Below are 18,298 nucleotides of genomic sequence, written 5' to 3' on the forward strand. Positions count from 1 at the left end.
GCACTTCCGCCAGCTCCCTCAGTACCCTTGGGTGGATCCCATCCGGCCCCATCGACGTGTGTGTCTAAGTGGTGTAGCAGGTCGCTAACCATTTCCCCTTGGATTATGCGGGGCTTCATTCTGCTCCCTGTCCCTGTCTTCCAGCTCAGGAGGCTGGGTACCTGAACAACAACTGGTCTTATATAAATACGTGTTTTAGGGAGTTTGAAAAGTATTCTGGTGTTAAAAGAAAATAAATGCCAGTTGATGGTTTGGGGTTTTTATTAATTCTTTTCTGATACAGTATACTAATTGAGTCCTTTGGCAAATTCTTAACAACAACTGGTCTTATATAAATACGTGTTTTAGGGAGTTTGAAAAGTATTCTGGTGTTAAAAGAAAATAAATGCCAGTTGATGGTTTGGGGTTTTTATTAATTCTTTTCTGATACAGTATACTAATTGAGTCCTTTGGCAAATTCTTTGAAAATTGTTACTGAAAACGAAGCAATAAGATCCCAGGAACTTTTTCACGAATCCACTGAAGTCAGTAACTCAGGCTTCCGTTTTGTCATCTTAATTGCAGAAGTTTATCTCCTGCTTCTATTTCTCTTGTATCATGGTGGTATGTTTCAATTTCCTTTTCTTTAGCAATATCTGAGTTCCAAAGAGTGCCCAGAACACTTGAAAAGTACACTTTTGAAGAGTATCTTTTTCTGCAATTAATGTCTCTAAAATGTAATATCCATTCAACTAAGAATCCAGTTGGGAACCAGACCTCTGTATTCAAATGTTAAACTCATTTCTGTTTTTATGTTAAGACTGAATTTGGTTTTATATTGGTTGTGATTCCTAAATACAGCACTAAGCTCACACGGTTCACCACAAGGCTTCTGACTGTAACACTAGTGTTGTTTAAGGAGGTGGTGGAGTTGTTGCCATTCCAACTCATTTTAAGGCAGTCAGCTTCACCTTAAACAGTCACCCACTCCACTTTCCCCAGTCCCCTGTCATGCTGAAACATTGCAGCCAAACTACAAGCTTCTTTTCAGTGGAGAGGAGCCAAGAATTAAACTTGTTCCTTGTACAACACTAGTCTGTAACACCAGGTACAATACAATAAAACTCCATCATGCTAACCTACTACTCCCCACTAAAGGTATTAGCTACAAGGCTGAGCTTGTGCCACGTGAAAAGTTGTAGCCAGTTTTTCTGAAAGCAGAGGCAATTAAAGTGAGTCCTACAGCCGTGCATTGTACAGTGTTTTAATGCTGTAAAAAGAACTTGAACAAAAATGCTTTTGGCTTCCTTCAGTCCTACCTAAAGGACTTGAATAAATCTCTCAGATGATTGCAGCATTACAAGCTGTTTCAGTTTGTTTTGTTCAAGATAGAGACGAGGAAATGTTTCACATTTTCCACCAATCTGTTTTGTATATGTGATCTGTTTTCCCCTATAGCGTGACCTGCTTTCAACAGTTTGGAAGGATATGCAGCTCTTTTGCTCACAAGCATACTCTTTTACTCAGGGGACTGATAAACACAGTCAGTACTTCTGAGAACAACTACGCATTGACACTTAGCTGTTTTAGTGCAAATTGCATGGGTAAGAAACCATGCCTGCTGTTACCAAAATCAGTGTGGGATTTAGTCCTACTCAGGCACTGGGGCAAAGAAAGGGTGTATCATTTTGAAACAGCAAATGTGCAGCCGAGAGTGTTGTCTAACTTGTCTATTCAATCCAATCTCTTTTTCTATACTAGATCCTCCAGGAGTTAGAATACGGTCCGTCAGTAGACTGGTGGGCTCTGGGTGTTCTCATGTACGAAATGATGGCTGGGCAACCCCCCTTTGAAGCTGACAATGAAGATGATCTCTTTGAATCCATCCTTCACGATGATGTCTTGTATCCAGTCTGGCTCAGTAAAGAAGCCGTCAGCATTTTAAAAGCAGTGAGTCTTCCATTACTTGCTTTCCTCTTCCTCCTCATGGTTTTTTGGGGGATTGTTTTTTGGGGTTTTTTTTCCTTGATTAAAATTGAATTTGCTGAAAGTTGTTGAGAGCAGTCACCGCTGGGAGTTCAAGCACAGTTCAGAGTGCCACTGTTAGGATAATGGGGCCTGGGATAAATTACACCACTTGTGGGAAAGGAACAGAATGTTTGTATTCCACGCAGTTGTACACTGTATAAATCTGTGTACCGCAGATTCATGTTTCAGGGAAAACCCAACCAACTAGAACTGTGCTATCACTTTGACACTTTATATGCCGCATGTTCACTAGAGTGGGGGAAGCACTACGTAATTAAAGAAACAATGTTTTTATTTAAGCCACTTGTAAAATTTCCTGTCCCTCTGCCTTTCTTCCCCTATCATCAAGATGGATTGAAAGCCCTTTATTACAGCTGCATGTTCTATTTTATAGTTCACACATAACACTTTGATAAGCAGTCTTACTCTAGTGTAATTGTTTCTGCCCTGGTTGGTGTTTTTCAATATGAGTAGTGACTTGACAGAAATCTGTGTCACCAAATGCCACAATTTTTTTAATTACTCAAAATGTGCCACTGAGCGATTTCAGGTTTTGGACTACCTTTCTAAAGTCAGGTTTACTTCATTAACATGACACTGACATAAATTCTTTCTTCTGTGCTAGTATCATCCTAAAATAAAAAGCAAAACAAAACAGAAGCAGTATGCCAATCCCCATAGTTTGAAACCTGAGGAGGATTTCTGGCTTTAAAAAATAACTTGTTTTTTATTCCAGTTTTCCACCTTCTTTGAAAGTGGAAAATTTCTACCTTTCCACTTTATTTTTCTTTCAGCATCTGGAATAAGGGAGACTTTCGATTAAGAGGGCAGCTGGTAGTGTAAAGTCCTGCAGAGATCTTCATACAGGGTTACGTTTTGAAATTATATATAAAACTTGAACAAATTCTGATTTTAACACCAGTGGACAGGTAACACATTCTGCAGAAATGCTCATCTTGATCTTTTAATAAAAATATCTTCAGGCTCATTCTAGCTGAGAGAGAGAGATGCTCTAGCAGATGATTCAAAGCAGAAGTCAAAGTTAACCTCTGAATTGTTTGCTGGAGCATCTCTTTTGCTCCATTCACTGTAGTGAGAACACAGAGGATTTATTAAAACTGACCTTTATACATATTCTCCCTTCTCCCTCCAGATACCTCTCTGATGACTTTTTATTAGCTGACATGATACTTTCATGTGTCCGGTTTTGTTCCCAGACCCTTCAATTATTTTCAGTTCAGCAATTCAAACGTATGGACACGAGCTGCAGAGTTCAGGCTGATATCCAGGGTTCAGGGGTTATTTTGGCGTATTGTAGAGAAAAGGTTGTTGTCAATGTTCATATCTGCATCTGAATTTCACTGAAGTCCAGGAGATTTTCTGTAGTGTTTTGGTTTCACAGTCTGTAAGATCTGTTCCTTTGCCATCCACAGGCTCCTTCAGTGAATCTACGTTAACTGACCTTTCTATTATTCTCGAATCGTGGAAACATTTGTTGGAGGGGAGAAGTTAACTGATAACTCTTGGTTAAGTGTGTAGTATGACAGCCATTGTAACTATTAGGAGAAGGTGTTTGTTTTACAGAGGAAAGGGAGAAACAGATTTGACAGTCAGAGCCTTACTGTTATCTCATTTGTGGTGCAAGTAGTGAGATGTCTAACCGTTAATGTTATACACGTCATTCATTAACCACACACAAATGCAGACACAGAATTGGGCTGCAGGTGTAAGCTATGTATTTTTGTGCATGTAAGTGCAAGGTTGTTAAACCCTCTAATTTCTTTTAAAGCTGACTTTGCCATAAATTTTCATGAGGCTGTTTTCCTGGGTCAGCATTTTGATAAGTAGGCATGGTGGTTTGTATTTTGCTGTAGTTGTAGCTTTTTTTTTTTTTACATCTTTCTGTCTAAAGTTAATCCTTAATTCCATTATAAACCTTAAAAAGAGAGTTGCATCCATTAAATAGATTCACACTATAATAATAGGTTATTCCTCATTGGGTAAGATGTCTTCATTGGCATAAATTGATAGAATTTAATGGAGCTGTGCCAGTTTACACCATAAAAAGAAAACATTTTGTTACATTCAGCAACCTGCTGCTTATGCCACTATGGTATGAAACATGTTTGAAACTTGTGTTCTTCATCTGATACTTGTCCACATTCTGTTAAATGAAGAACAGGAAAAACAGAGGAAAGAAAGAGGCGTCGATGTATTTTACTGCTGAATGGTAGCAAGGGATTAACTTTGGAACACTTCGTTTCCTCACATTGTGCTTTGAGACATGGGTTTTATTCTTTAGAAACTGTGTATTTTTACACTCCTCCAAACAGCATGTCAGGAAAGTTTAATAAGAAGACATTCTCTTGTATTAAGTAACAATGTTTTCTTATTTTCTGAAGAAACAGTTTTCCTGTTATTTCCAACAAAGCACTAAGGAGGATAATTTTACAGCTCAGTATTGCAAGGCAACACGTTGCTTACCCCATGAAATCCCACAGATCTTATTAGTCCTGTTTCTGTGAATTGACAGGAATTGCTATTTAAAATTCTTTCCTGTCTGTTAAGGAAAACAATTTGTCATTGAAATTAGCTCTGTGTTTCTTTGCAAGCAGTGGAGAGAGGTTATGTCTATGGTGTGTGTTCCCTGTGTACCCAGGTGACAGAGATCTCTGGGTACAGAAGCAGCACTCAGTTTTTAAGCTGTGCCATTTATTTCAAGAAGCAACATTTTGGGAGCCTGAGGATCCTTGATTCGGGCCCCAAGTTGCATGGCTCTCTCAGCAACCTTTTGTCCTGTTGTCATTTAAGTCAGTAGGAACTCTGATCTTAAAAGGCTTCTCTTTTCATAAAAGGAGGTTCCTGCCTTAATATGGGAAAATAAAAAGGCAACACTTACGGCTACGGCTGTCAGCTCCATTGGCAACCATCTCATCAACACAGTACAGTTAACAGCTGTCTCTGCCCTGACAGTTGCATCATTGTTGATGCTGTTGATAAACAGGGAATAAATGTCATCTTGTGCTTAAGAAGTAGGAGGTGAAAAATGAATATTTATTGCAGGAGATGAAATTTATAGAATTAAATGTCCACTTCAGAAGTTCGAGATTATTTCGTCGTATTTGCATATGATCATTTTTTTTGTTTCTTTAAAGTATTCATTCTTAAAATTTGTTCTCCCTCGTCATCCATTTCCAAGTTTCATGAAGTTTGTGAAGTACAGTACTAAACTGTACCAGCTAGTCATATTTTCCTGGGCTTCTTAAAAGTGACACGTTCTGATGTTTTCCCTACCTCTGGCTTAAAACAAAGCTAGAGCGTGGCAGATGCTAGGATCAGATTTTACTTCTTTGATACCTGGATTATACGGTACAAAAAGCATATCCTGTAGTTTCCATGTTCTGTTTCTGTAAAATGTGTGGCTGCTGGTTCCTGGCCTGCTCGCTCCAGTCCCGGAGGTGAAATAAAGCAGAGGAATGCAGGAATGCGTTTTGTGGTTTTCCAAGAGACCTCACCAAAGCACAGTAATCCTTTCAAAACCTTTGTTTCTCCTGCCCATAGAAAATATGGCCTGTAGTTTAGATATGACTTGTCCACTTGCAAAAGAACTTGCGGAGCAGTTGAACACAAGACCAAAGAGAAGGATCATCTTCGGAGCGGTGTATATGTCAGAAACCATAGAGAGAATTGCCTTGCTGATCTATGTTATATCTTTAAAATGATAGCAATGGTATTCTCCTGTGGATGGTTGATCTAGCTATCTAAAACCATCTCAAGGGCTTCAGTAGCTACTTATCTAATGACTGGAGTACTAAAGCAAGGGTATGCATTGGTATAATGGTACCTAGGTTAAAAAGGCGCTGAACAATTACCACATTTTGTTTCATTTGTGCACTGTTTTTTAACAAAATGTTATAATAATGTCTGAATGTGAAGTTACAGCACAGCATGATAGGTTAAAAAGGCACTGAACAATTACCACATTTTGTTTCATTTGTGCACTGTTTTTTAAATTTACAAAATGTTATAATAATGTCTGAATGTGAAGTTACAGCAAAGTTTGGAATAATTCTATAATATAAGTGTGCATGTGTGTATGAGAATAGCATTTGTTGCTACTTGAATTGCAAGGATTTTGTGTCCACATGCATTAGGAAATAAGTAGAGCAATTGCTAATAAAAGAAGGAAGAAAAAACAGAGCAAAATCAGGAAAAATATTATCAGCTGTCATCATTTGATATCAATGTCTTACACTGGTTGTACAGCTTTTTGCTGAAAGGAATAGCAAGAGTTTAAAAGTGAGAAGTTTAGAAATTGCCACACCAGAGGAGACCAGTTAGTTCCAGTTGCTGTCACTAATGGTGTACTGAAGATGAAAGGGAAGGTGCAAGTTATGTCGTGGAGTTTCTCAAGGGAAGCTTTCTGCTGGTACTGATCGCTCCATGTATTTCCTGAAACGTATGGACAGAACGCTTATAATTCACATAGCTGCAGGTGCTGTTCATACTTGTGTTAGAATAAAATCCTAGAAATGAGTGAGGAGGTTATGGCTTTTCATGTGTCTGCTTGAATGGAGTGTATTATTATGCAAATACATAGCCAAAGAAAATAAGCAACAGTAAGCATAATATGTAGCCCCTATCCCCCAAATTAATAGTTAAGATAGAGCAAATAAGATAAAATAAGAACTATCCTGACCATCTATTTGGAAGTGTCTCTGGGGGCGTTAATATTTTCTTTCTTTCCTTTAGTATTTTTGGCCAAAGCTGGAACTAGAAATGCTGAAAGAGAATCTGTTCCTGTAGCACTCCCAGCCAGATGAAATTAGGAGGTCTCGGCAATCAGTTGAAAGAGCTTCCTGCAGGAAACTTACACTTCGGAGTCTCTGAATCTTCTAGTTTGGCTGGAACCTCTGAAATTTGGAAGGGCATCCTTGTTGCTCTTACAGAAAAAATAACCTTCTGAAAGGGGACTGTTTCTAAAAACTAGGCATTAGGAATTGGAATGCGTAATTGAACTGCAAATGGTTTCCAGCCATGGCCATTCATGTTTTAACTTTTTCCTTCTCTCCCTCCTCCACCCTGTAGTTCATGACAAAAAACCCAAATAAGCGACTTGGCTGTGTGGCGTCACAAAACGGGGAAGACGCGATTAAGCAGCATCCGTTTTTCAAGGAAATTGACTGGGTTCTTCTAGAACAAAGGAAAATCAAGCCACCCTTCAAACCTCGGATTGTAAGTAGGAGTTTGCATAACATTCAGAGGAAACTTGGTTTGACAATTCTAGTTGTTGGCTTTTCTGAGACATGAGAGTACTTGATGCAACATTTGGGGGTTGAAATAGTAACATGAAAACCGTGCTGAAAAGATTGCCTTGTCATTGTTTCTGTGAAGGTAAGTGTCAGGAATAGATTTAATGCACAGGAAGATGTTCATGTTCAGTCACATAAACCATGAGAGGGTTCGAGGCCCTGTTTTAATTATTTTCCTGTGTTCCTAAAGATACCTTGATTGGAAGAGATTATTTCAGTTGGGTATATACTGTCTGTACTTTCTGTGTGAACTCTGCTACAGTCCTGCGCTGCCGATGGCCACTGGATTTTGTAGTGAAAGACAGAGGAAAGGATTTCTCATTAATAATATTTTAACTGAAGATGCTTGAAAAAACAGCTTCCTGGGGGAAAGAAATATACATCACAATTAGATAAATTGATGTACTTGCATTTTCCTAGGTAATAATCAAGTATTTCTATTTAAAGTAACAAAAATACGTAGCAGCCCCACATGCAGAAACTACAAAAGTCAAGCAAAAATACTTTACTTATTCTTGTCTTCCTCTGGATGAAAATATTTACAGTTCACCAAATGTCAGCTTTTCAGCTGAGAATATGTGCAGTAAATTTTGTGCTTGAACAGTACAAGAGGATAATTTTATGATAAAACCTTTGAGATTGATTTACATTTTTTGACTTTGCACATTCCTAGTTACAATGTTTGATTTGCCTGTAAATATGATCAAGGTACTTGTTTGCTTCTTTCTTTAGATAGTTTACAAAGGTATTTTTAAAAAAACAAAACAAAACTTTGGGCTCAACGCTGAATTCTAACTTAAATTTGGAGGTGAAAAAGTCCCCTCTGTCATTGCAGAATTGCCGTCTGTCGCATTTGATGCATTTACTTTTAGTCCAGTGAGATGCATTTCCCCAAGTTCCTTGTGTAGGCGGCGAAAGCGGGGCTGCCCGTCCAGAACAGGAGCCTGAGGCAGCTCATCCGAGTCCTTTCTTGGAGAAGCCTCTCTCTCTCTGTAGCTATTGACAACTGTAAGTGAAAGTTAGCCCTTGTGAATGTCTTTCTGGGAGTAATAGTAAGATATAGTGTTACCATATGGGGAAGTTTTTCTTAATATATTTCTTGGAGAATGGAAACCTTGTAATGTGGTAGCTACAGGCAGAGGGATGCCTGAGCCAGCCCCTCTCCTGGAAAAGGTCCAGCCAGCTGGGCATGCCGGCTCCCTTACCCTGCCGCCCAGCTCTGCTCTGGAGGTGTGGCCAGGTTGCACCTAGTGCCTGAGCTGACTTACAAATCTCTGCACTGGTGCAGGAAGTGTAAACCCCAAATTAACCCTATTAGTATCTATCTGAAGCCTATTTAATACTGTAAATAACTGCTTTCCAGTCAGGTTCCACAGCCCTCGGATAGTTGCAGACAGCCTTAGTCGGTGTTTAGCCGAGTTGCGTGTGTAGCTCTTTTCCCGTTTTCACGAGAATTTGGCCTTTGGTCTCGCAGTAATTTTTGTTGCTTTGCTCAGTATTCATCAACGTTTTGGTAATACAGTTATCAAATCAGGATGCACAATTCCAAAATCATTTTCACTTTATGTGTGCATCTAGTAGGTCCCAGATTCCTCACATCTAGTCTGTTTATGGGCTGTTTTCCTTTCCTGATCAAGATGCACAGTCCCTTTAACAATAGGTATTTTTACGAGGCCTTTCTAATTTTTGTAAGTATTCCTACTGCAGCAGTCCTTCTTAAAAGTCAGGAGGGATTTAGTATGTCAGACATTTTTATTCATTGTTGATATAAATACCTTCTACCTTCTCAGTGCAGCTTCTTTCCTTTCTGGTAATTATTTCACTGCTGTTATATTGTAAAGCCATTCCTATTTTATTCATTCCTGTTGTTTTGTTCCTTTTCTCCTCTTCTGCTTCCTTTAACGGTATTTTAGTTGGATATTTCAGTTTTAGTAGTGATTTCAGATTATTTCAGAGTAGTCCTTTGTATAATTTTCAAGACAGCTGCTTGGTCTTTAATAATTGTTAGGGTGATTTTATACATCTTTTTTTTCACCTTTTCTCATTTTTCTTCAGGCTGATTCTATAATGTCGGATTTTCATACTACTTCTTTCCATATTGTATATGCCAACTTTCTTTATTCTACCAAATTTGATTCCTGCAGTCTAGTAGTTCTGTATGCTTGGGGTTTTTTTTCAGAACTCTTTTTTTTTATGGTGGTGAATTCAGATAATATGTAGTCTATGTTACAGTCATCCCTATTATTTTCATGTTCTCAGTCTGCTCTCTCTAAGATATCTTCCCCAGTGACCTGGTCCTATCAACTTTTACTGATAACTTTTCTACGCTTATAGTTACACTATGTTTATGATCCATCAGCTGTTTTGTACCAACTGTATAAATTTTGCAACTGTTTGGATTTTGTTGTTGTATAGAAATCTTCGACAAGATCATACTGAAATTTTTACTTGTCCTCTTAAAATTGAACGATTTATTAGCTGGAAAGTGAAGTGTGATATATATCTAGGCTGGAGAGAAAGATCACACAAACAAAATCTAATTATTAATTATGCAACTTCAGAAATGGTAAAGGAATCTAGGACAGTAAATTTCAAATGCTGAAAAGGTGATTTTGGATACTTGCCAAGCTAGAAGAGATTGCACTCACTTTGAAAAATACAGGAAAAAGGGAAGAAAGTGAACACTAATGAAATAAAGTCTACTTTAAAATCTAGATAGAGTTCCTCTCTAAATTCAGGTGTGGGTGTAGCATTGAGATTCATTGATTCAAATTAACAAGCGTAACTGTTCCATAGCTATGGAATAACTATGGAAAAAACATAACTAATGCCTGTGTTTGTAATGTTTTCTGGTTTTTAATATTTTTCAGTATTGATAAAGGGCTGTTGATTATTTAAAAGTGACTTGTAATGTTAAAAGGGGATTAAAAAAATATTTTTAATCTTATGTTCAGAGAGCTTAGATCTGTGAAAATAGCTATGAGAAGAGAGGCCAGATTATTAGTTAGAAAATAGACATTCTTGCATGTGATATGTGAGTGTACATATGTGTAGGGAAAGAAGCATACAATGCATATATAGTCATTTGTGCATTCAAATTGAGTTTTGCATGCACATACAAAATTTGGCTCATGCAAGAATGCATATGTTTATACAGGTATTCATCTATTTTCTGACCAACCGTTGAGATGACTAAGGGGGGAAATTTTATAATTACTATATCATACACACTTACAAAAAAACCCAAAACATAGGGGCTATTCAAATGAGCTCTGGGCAATATAAAACACTGACACTAAACAAGTAAAGTCATTAGGGAAAATGGTCGAACACTGAGGTCCCATCAGACAATGGAATAATCTGCCAAGGGAGGTCACCGAGGTGCTAGCGTGGAAACAAACCTTGCTTCAGTTCTGCCTCACTACTCCACTGATCCCAAAAACACGTGAGTTCCTTGGTTAGCACAGCCGTCTTCCCTTTCTGTTACCTTTTATCCTTTCTCTGCCATAATAGATTTTCTGAGGAGCTATATTACATGGTACTGTAAGGCCTGTGCTTCTCCATAGTTCAGGTATGTCTCTTCAGCTCTGCCAGCCTTAAATCTGAATTTTTCAACTGCACTTGGAAGAAACACTGCATGGCTATTTATTAGCCAGACTTTTGAGGGTTTTTTTTTAAATCTCATTCATGCTGTGAACGTATGCAAACATATTCCTTATTATACCAGAAATATACCGTTAATGTCTTTCTAGTTTGTACATGATTTGATTATTCTAGTGATGTTTTGGAAGCTGAAATTTCTTGCCTAACTGTTTTCAGCCTTGGAATGAAAATTACTGAACTCCAAAAGGTCCTTGAAAAACTGACTGTGTTTTCTGAAAGCTTGCAAGAGTGCCCTGGGCAGAGCACTTATACAAATGGCTGAGGTTTAGATTGCTAAGCAGTGACAGGAGTGCCACACCAGGTTGTGCTACGTAGGGACAATGGAAGCAGATTTGGTGGCCCTGAAACCTGCTGTGAAGGATCTTTGGCTGCTCTTCCAGTTTAGTGACTTGGAATAGAGAATACGAAGGGGTGAAAATGCACTGGGGCCCAGTCCTATGATGCATGTTATCTACCAGCCCTTCCTTTCATAAGTCCAGAATTATGAGGCTTTTCAGTGGCAAAATTAATTTTTTTATGCATATACTATGGTTTACTATACTGAGGGTTTCTCCCATGTAGAGCTATTATAAATGTTAAGCTACTATAGGAAAAGTAATAGCTCTGGGGCATGTACATTAGAAATCAAGGAAACTTTTGAACAGCTATGAAGAGGATATTTGTTACATCTAAGCTCCAGTGACCTCAACAGTATCTCTTGAAGATCATTTCCTCTGTTCTTAAAACCTAATTCTTAGAATTTCACAGACTGTCTTGAAATTTTCTGAATAATGTTATTCTTCCCTGCTGCTTTAAATGCAGACATGAATATGTAATTGCATATGCAAGAAGTAAGTACAGTTTTAGTGCAGACAGGTATCTTGCAGACAGATATCTTTTCTCCAGAGCAATTGCTGTGAGACAGAAATCTCTTTGAAGCACTTTATTCCTATGTTGAGATATTTTGTCTCATGTATTCTTCCTGGAATTTTATTCCATTTGGAGAATGACATTTCCCTAATCAGTAGCCATAACACCAGGCTACGGTTTGCAACATAATTTATTGCCTAAGAACCACAAAAGCCTTGATATAGTATTGAATGATTCTCTGTTCTACATCTTTCTTTGTCTCCACGGTTATGGTCCTGGCTTGGTTGAATTGGTTATTTCCATTTTCAAAGTGTCTTTGCCATAATACAAATGAAAAACAGGGTGCAGTAGGTTAATTTCTTACCAAAGTCATTGATAGGGTGGTAAGTGTGGTAGATCTTGCTTAGTAACATGATGGGATGATTCTGTCTATCCCATAATAAGATATGCATTAAAAACAGTGATTGAAACAGATTGCTGCTTCACCTTGAATGTGTATTAATGAAATTCATATAGTCCCAAGTTGTTATTTACTGGCAAAGCTTATATTCGAAACAGCGAAGCAAAGATATATTTTATCATATTTTGCTTTTTCCTCAATCTTCTCCTTATCTTATTAGATTCCCTGCAAGAAATTCTTTGTGCCATTTCTGAGAGCACAGCTGGCCAGCTGCAGGCTTTCCAGACTGAACTCGTGGCCTGCTGACATGCCACTAACATCAGCTCAGAGAGGTGTGCTCAAGTGGCATAAAGATACACGATATCCCAGTCCCACTTGCCCGGGAGGGAGGAACATCACCGCCCAAAATTTGTTGCTCATTTGGCTGAAGTCAGTGGTAGCCTCATACGGGCATCAATTTCATAGAATCATAGAATGGTTTGGGTTGGAAGGGACCTTTAAGGTCGTCTATTCCAGCCCCCCTGCTGTGGCCAGGGACATCTTCAACTAGATGTTGCTCAGAGCCCTGTCCAACCTGACCTCGAATGTTTCCAGGGATGGGGCATCCACCACCTCTCTGGGCAACCTCTTCCAGTGTTTCACCACCCTCAGCGTAAAAAATTTCTTCCTTATACCTAGTCTAAATCTACCCTCTTTTTAGTTGAAGCCATTCCCCCTTGTCCTGTCGCAACAGGCCCTACTAAAAAGTTTGTCCCCATCTTTCTTATAACCCACCTTTAAGTATTGAAAGGCCACAAAAATGTCTCCCTGGAGCCTTCTCTTCTCTAGGCTCAACAACCCCAACACTCTAGGCCTTTCCTCATAGGAGAGGTGTTCCATCCCCCTGAGGGATTTCTTCTTGTTTTTTGTGGAATTAGACCAGCACAATAAAATCACTCTCATATTTCTTATGCTGTTGGTCACAGCGGCTCAGTGTGATGCGAGGAGCTGTGAGGCCGGAGGAAGCTGTTCGGCACTGTGCATCAAGGACAGTCTCACCACAGGCACACTCCTGTCCTTTCAGGCTGAGTTTTCACTGTCAACCATTGAAACATGTGCATGCAAACAGACAGACTTGTCATTTTCAGCCACACTGTTGTAAATGTCAGGGTTGGGAAAATTTGAGACTTTGACTAAGACGTCCTCAACATGAAAAAGCTGAAGAACTGTGAGCCAGAGGGTAATACAAAGCCTGGTAAAACAGATGTTTGCCATATGTATTTCTTTTTAGCAATTAAGCCAAAGTTTCATCGCTAATGGCTTTATCAGTGCCTGTGGCAATCCATTCATAGTGTGGCTTTATGGAGATGAAGTTAACAAAATAATCGCATTACAATGATTTACTGTGAACGTGCAGCTTTCACAGAACAATACATTATTTTAATTTTCTCTGTGCATTCATAATTTCTTGGTTTTCCATTTTAAAAGCTTGCTTTCTTCAAGAGCATTAGAAACAAAATGAACAAGATAATCTATGGCAGAATTGTATCTTGCAGTATGGAGCAACGGCAGCTGCCGCCGGCCCATTTAGTTCATCTAATGTGACTCCCTTCATTTTGCAGCCTCTTCCATTCCCACTGTTATATCACTGAGAATGTTTTCTGAATATTTGTATGTTCCTTCTTCAGTTCTGACTTCTCAGGGGTAGAGAGTTGGTCTAGCAGCTAAAACCAGAGACCCGAGAATTGCAAGATATAGAAGTTCTTCTGCCAGATTTTCTAGAAACTCATGGTGTGGTCCAGGGTTCATCACCTAACCTTTTCATGCCTCAGTTTCCACTTTGTGGGAATCTCAGGATGCTTAATGCAAAGTCCTGTGACAGCAAAGAAATACGACTGAGAAGTGTTAAAACCCAAATGCTCAAGATCAGCCTGGCTTTTAAATTGACTGAACGCGTAGCACTTCCCTTGGAAGAGTGTTCTGTGCTATACCAGACCTCAGTGTTAGCAGATTTCATCTTGATCCTCAGTCTCAAATTTCCTACGGTAATTTGCACCTCTCTCTCAGCTCCGGTAACTCTAAGATAATCATAAACTGTTATCGAAGTCCCTCCCCCCTTAGTTATCGCTATCTGAGCCACATTGTCTGTATGCAGTTTCCTTGTGAACCTAAACTCCCTTGTTAAGTCTTGACTTAAGGATGCCAGCAATGTGTCCTCTTTCAGTTTTGCGCTGCAGCAAAGGTTTGAAATAAAATCATTCCCAAATACGAAATTCTAGTCCTAGCCAATGATTGTGGGTTACAGCTGGAGTCAGTGAGCACTGGGAATTTTCCCCCTCCCCTAAATGAGTGAAAAACTGGCAAAATTTTGGCAGCCCTTTGTCGATGACTTATGACAAGCCGGATGCCCACAGTGTTTGGAAACTGGGTAATAAATAGCAAATACAAATCAGCACCTACGGATTGTGCAGCTGGCCTGTTTGCACAGGCAAACAGGCAGAGGCCGCACCTGCCTAATGGGTAGGTGCCTCACTGAACAGCTCCTGAAAATGTGTTCAATTAGAGAGGTGTGTGTTTAAATTGCTGCAGCAACTGTCTGCTTACTGTGAAAAATGGCTGGAATCCTTAAAGAGGGACCACGCTTCTGGAGAAAACTTTCAAATATATTAGCCCGAAACATATGTTTTATAATCTCAGATTTGTTTTCATACATGACTGCTAACAGGCAAAGATTTTTTTTACTTTTTAACGAGGGATTTTTAACCTGGTGTTGGGAAGTTGTGATACTGTTTTGGTGGGGTTTTTTGGCACGCCTCTATTTTTTTGTGACAGTGGATAGTATCGTCATACGTGCAGAATTATGACTTTGCCTTTACGCTGTGGGGAAGAAGCCCTGTAAAATGCAGTATCATTCAGTAACACCAAAAGGAACTTAGGAAATTACAGGCCAAGTAAATTTCTTTTTGTATAAATGTTCTCTCTTTTCAAGTTTGCTTCAGTGTGAATGTCCCTCTTTAAGGTAAGGCCTTCAATATGGGGAAAATGTCAAGGTAGGTCCATTTTTAGGCCTAATAACCTTGAGGTGTCCCTTCAGTTTCATAATATATTTCCATTCAGTCATCAGTGCATGGCAATGAGCATTTAGCAGATGGGCACGCAAGGGGCTATACTGCATGCTTTTGCATGAAGTGTTACTGCTTAGACAAAACACTGGGGAGTGATCTTGAGACCTCAGACCCTCATGTACCATTGTTAAACATTGCACATTATGTATTCCCCACTTGCTGCAGGCATTTCAGGCATAGGAAAACAGTGGGCTTTCTTCTGAGAGTGACACCGTGGTGATTAATACTGGTGTACAAAAAAGGTTTAGAAACAGAGAAGAATCTGTATTTGTCAGAACGGTTAACATACATCCTTTATAAAAAATACAGAAAAATGGCTGCGGACTTTCGGGACTTAGCCTTTTTATTACAAACAGCCGTAACAGTTAAAGTCCAACACTCTTTTTTTGCACGCTGCCCCTGCCACAGGGTATCATGAATTAGAATATTTAATGTCAGCTGGTTCCTAAAAGTTACACTTTTCTGCTACTGGTTCAAGCATTAGCCAGGTTGCTGCTGCTTGAGAAGTATCGGCTGTTGGCAGGCAGTGAAGTTCGTGATCTCAGTTTAGCTTGCAGTAGACAGTTGTGAACAACAGTACCATAACTGCCTGCAACGTAGTTCATACCGATGGGTCTAGCATGTGGCTGGGCAGGGCAGAGAAGTCTGTGACACTTCTGCCTCTTCCCTCAACAAAGTAAAGGACCTTGGTTTCCAAAGTACTTCAAATAGCTTGGAACTTTGTACAACCACTAAATTTGCTCAGAGTGTAAGTATATAGCCTTCAAGGAGCCTATGTGCAGCTTGTATCACAACTTAGAGAAATCAAGAGTAAGTGAGCTGGTATTTTTAAGGGATTTCAGTGTTGTTTGTTTGGATGAACAAGGTTCTGTTTTCCCAGAATTTGCTCATTCGGTTAGTCTTATTTTTTATTTCTTATTCTCTTCAGTGTCAGTGCCTGCAGCAGCTGGTTTTAGCTGTGATTACCACAACACTAGAATTACAGAAGTTTGAAAGCTACTTCCCAGCACTGCAGGTTCCCAAATATTTATAAGTTAAACAACTTTTATTATGCTTCTTTTGATTCTGCACTGGGGATCCAGCAGTATTTGTTTGGTTTTGTTGAGGCCTGGTCTTACAGCACTAAAACCTTTTCATACTGAATAATTAAGTTGATTTAATCATCTGTTAAATGTACATTTTTAAGTGGTGCCCATTGGGATGGAATGATAAGCAGCCAGAGTGTTCCTGCTTTCCTTTTGGGCTTCCTCAGAATAAGACAAATTCTGTTTCACTTTTTGGCTGCTTTAATCTCCAGTGCTGTTTTCAGAAATTAATCTAAACCATTAAGTGAGATCATATTATCATGGTTGCTTACAGTTCATTCTTAAGAGTTCAAACAGAAATATTTTATTTTTATATTAATGTAGATAATAAATAATATTCCTGGGTTGGGCCTGTTTCTGATGTCATTAAAAGCTAGTGGCAAAACACCAGGTGATTTAAGAAGCAGCAAAATCTGGTTATTTATCAGACTGCGGAGAGGAATTTATCAGAGAAAAGCAAAAACTCGTCTAAGGCTGTCAATCCATGACTAGTCCCATTCACAGCTGGAGTCCGGTGAACATAGAGTATAAGAAGAGCTTTGGCTTCATTTGGTTTATTTCTCATGCAGAGCCTTTTGTGTTAGCCGTATACCACGATAATGCAAACGTAAAGTTCACAACAGTGGCTTACTAGGATGTTCATCCAAAATGGGCAGCAAAAATTTTTCAATGTATGTGTTCACAACTCTGCATACTAGTGCAAAACTTAATTCCTTTGGCATTTGCACTAATATGCAGATGGTGACCTGAAGTAGCTGATAATGTGGGCACTTCTCTTCAGTAGTAGGACAGGGAAGGCACCTTGAAATGGTAAGGAATCCTAGCATTTCATTAACTGCTGCTTTCCTCTTGTTATGCTGCTGTGTTGTTACAAGGGACTTTGTTACTGTGGAGGCACAGACCTTGTACTTGTCCTCTCAACAGCATGCTCCAGGAGTCATATGCTTAAATTATGCGAGATGAGGGGAACACTCAGTCTAGATATTTATCAAAAACCTCAAGTGCAGATCTTGTTCCTTGATTTGCACGCCATATTCATGTTTGCAAAGGACCTACAGAAGAATGATTCCCTTTGTTTAATTATGGAGTATGGAAAAGAAGGAAGGTCATGACTGCCCATGACTCTCTGAAGGACTGTGTTTATATTTGACAAGAACAAGGAGAAATTGAATTTGTGCCCTCAGGTCCGCAATAACAGCTCGAGTTCCCAGCAAGACAAGGTTCCTGCTGTGCAAAAAGCTGTATAAGTGAGAGACAATCAAGAGATCATAGATGATGATAGAGAGATCACAATCCATGTATAGGAGATCAAAAATAGGAAGAAAATTAGATGCACAGTGAGGAGAAAATTACTCAAGCTCAAAGCAGATCAGTAGCAGAACCAAGAATGAAACCCGTGTCACTACAAACTCTGCTATGTTTTACTGCACTCTTTTAATAAAACCATGTTCCAAAAAAGCAGTTCCAGTGTCTGGAAGAAAGGTGGTAAGGAGATATATTGAGATGCAGAAGTAGTAGGCATTCGTGCATAATTGTGCAATGCCTTTTTTTTTCCAGTCTACAATTTGTATGAGTATGTGCATTAGTTTCAAAAAAAAATACAGCAGCTTCAGCTGCTTTCTGAAAAGTCACATATATCTTTATTTTGATCTGTCTTTGCAAAGGCTTAAAAATAATCATTAGTCTTCAAAATATGATCTCTAACAATTCAGTAGTCTTAGAATTAAACCATCATAGTTTAGCTTTCTCCATTTGTATAAGGTGAAACCTGCTATACCATTTCTCTATATGGAAGCCTGTCGTATGCATCATCCATGTGTTGTGGTTTAACCTCAGCCGGCAACTGAGCACCACACAGCCGCTCACTCACTCTCCCCA

At 39.1% G+C, this 18,298-nt stretch overlaps 1 protein-coding gene across 1 annotated transcript in view; it reads left to right on the forward strand.

The window, feature by feature from the left end:
- PRKCE (protein kinase C epsilon) overlaps window positions 1-18,298 on the forward strand; it is a gene marked incomplete at its 5' end in the record, with an annotated part of 116,909 nt that overhangs the window by 89,041 nt on the left and 9,570 nt on the right. Inside the window, 2 exons of the mRNA XM_009286332.2 lie at window positions 1,741-1,929; window positions 7,096-7,242. Of these exons, the coding sequence (XP_009284607.1) occupies window positions 1,741-1,929; window positions 7,096-7,242 (336 nt within the window). The remainder of the gene's footprint in view (window positions 1-1,740; window positions 1,930-7,095; window positions 7,243-18,298) is intronic.

Source organism: Aptenodytes forsteri, unplaced genomic scaffold (genome assembly GCF_000699145.1).
Source record: "Aptenodytes forsteri isolate BGI_AS27 unplaced genomic scaffold, ASM69914v1 Scaffold584, whole genome shotgun sequence".
Taxonomy (NCBI): domain Eukaryota; kingdom Metazoa; phylum Chordata; class Aves; order Sphenisciformes; family Spheniscidae; genus Aptenodytes; species Aptenodytes forsteri.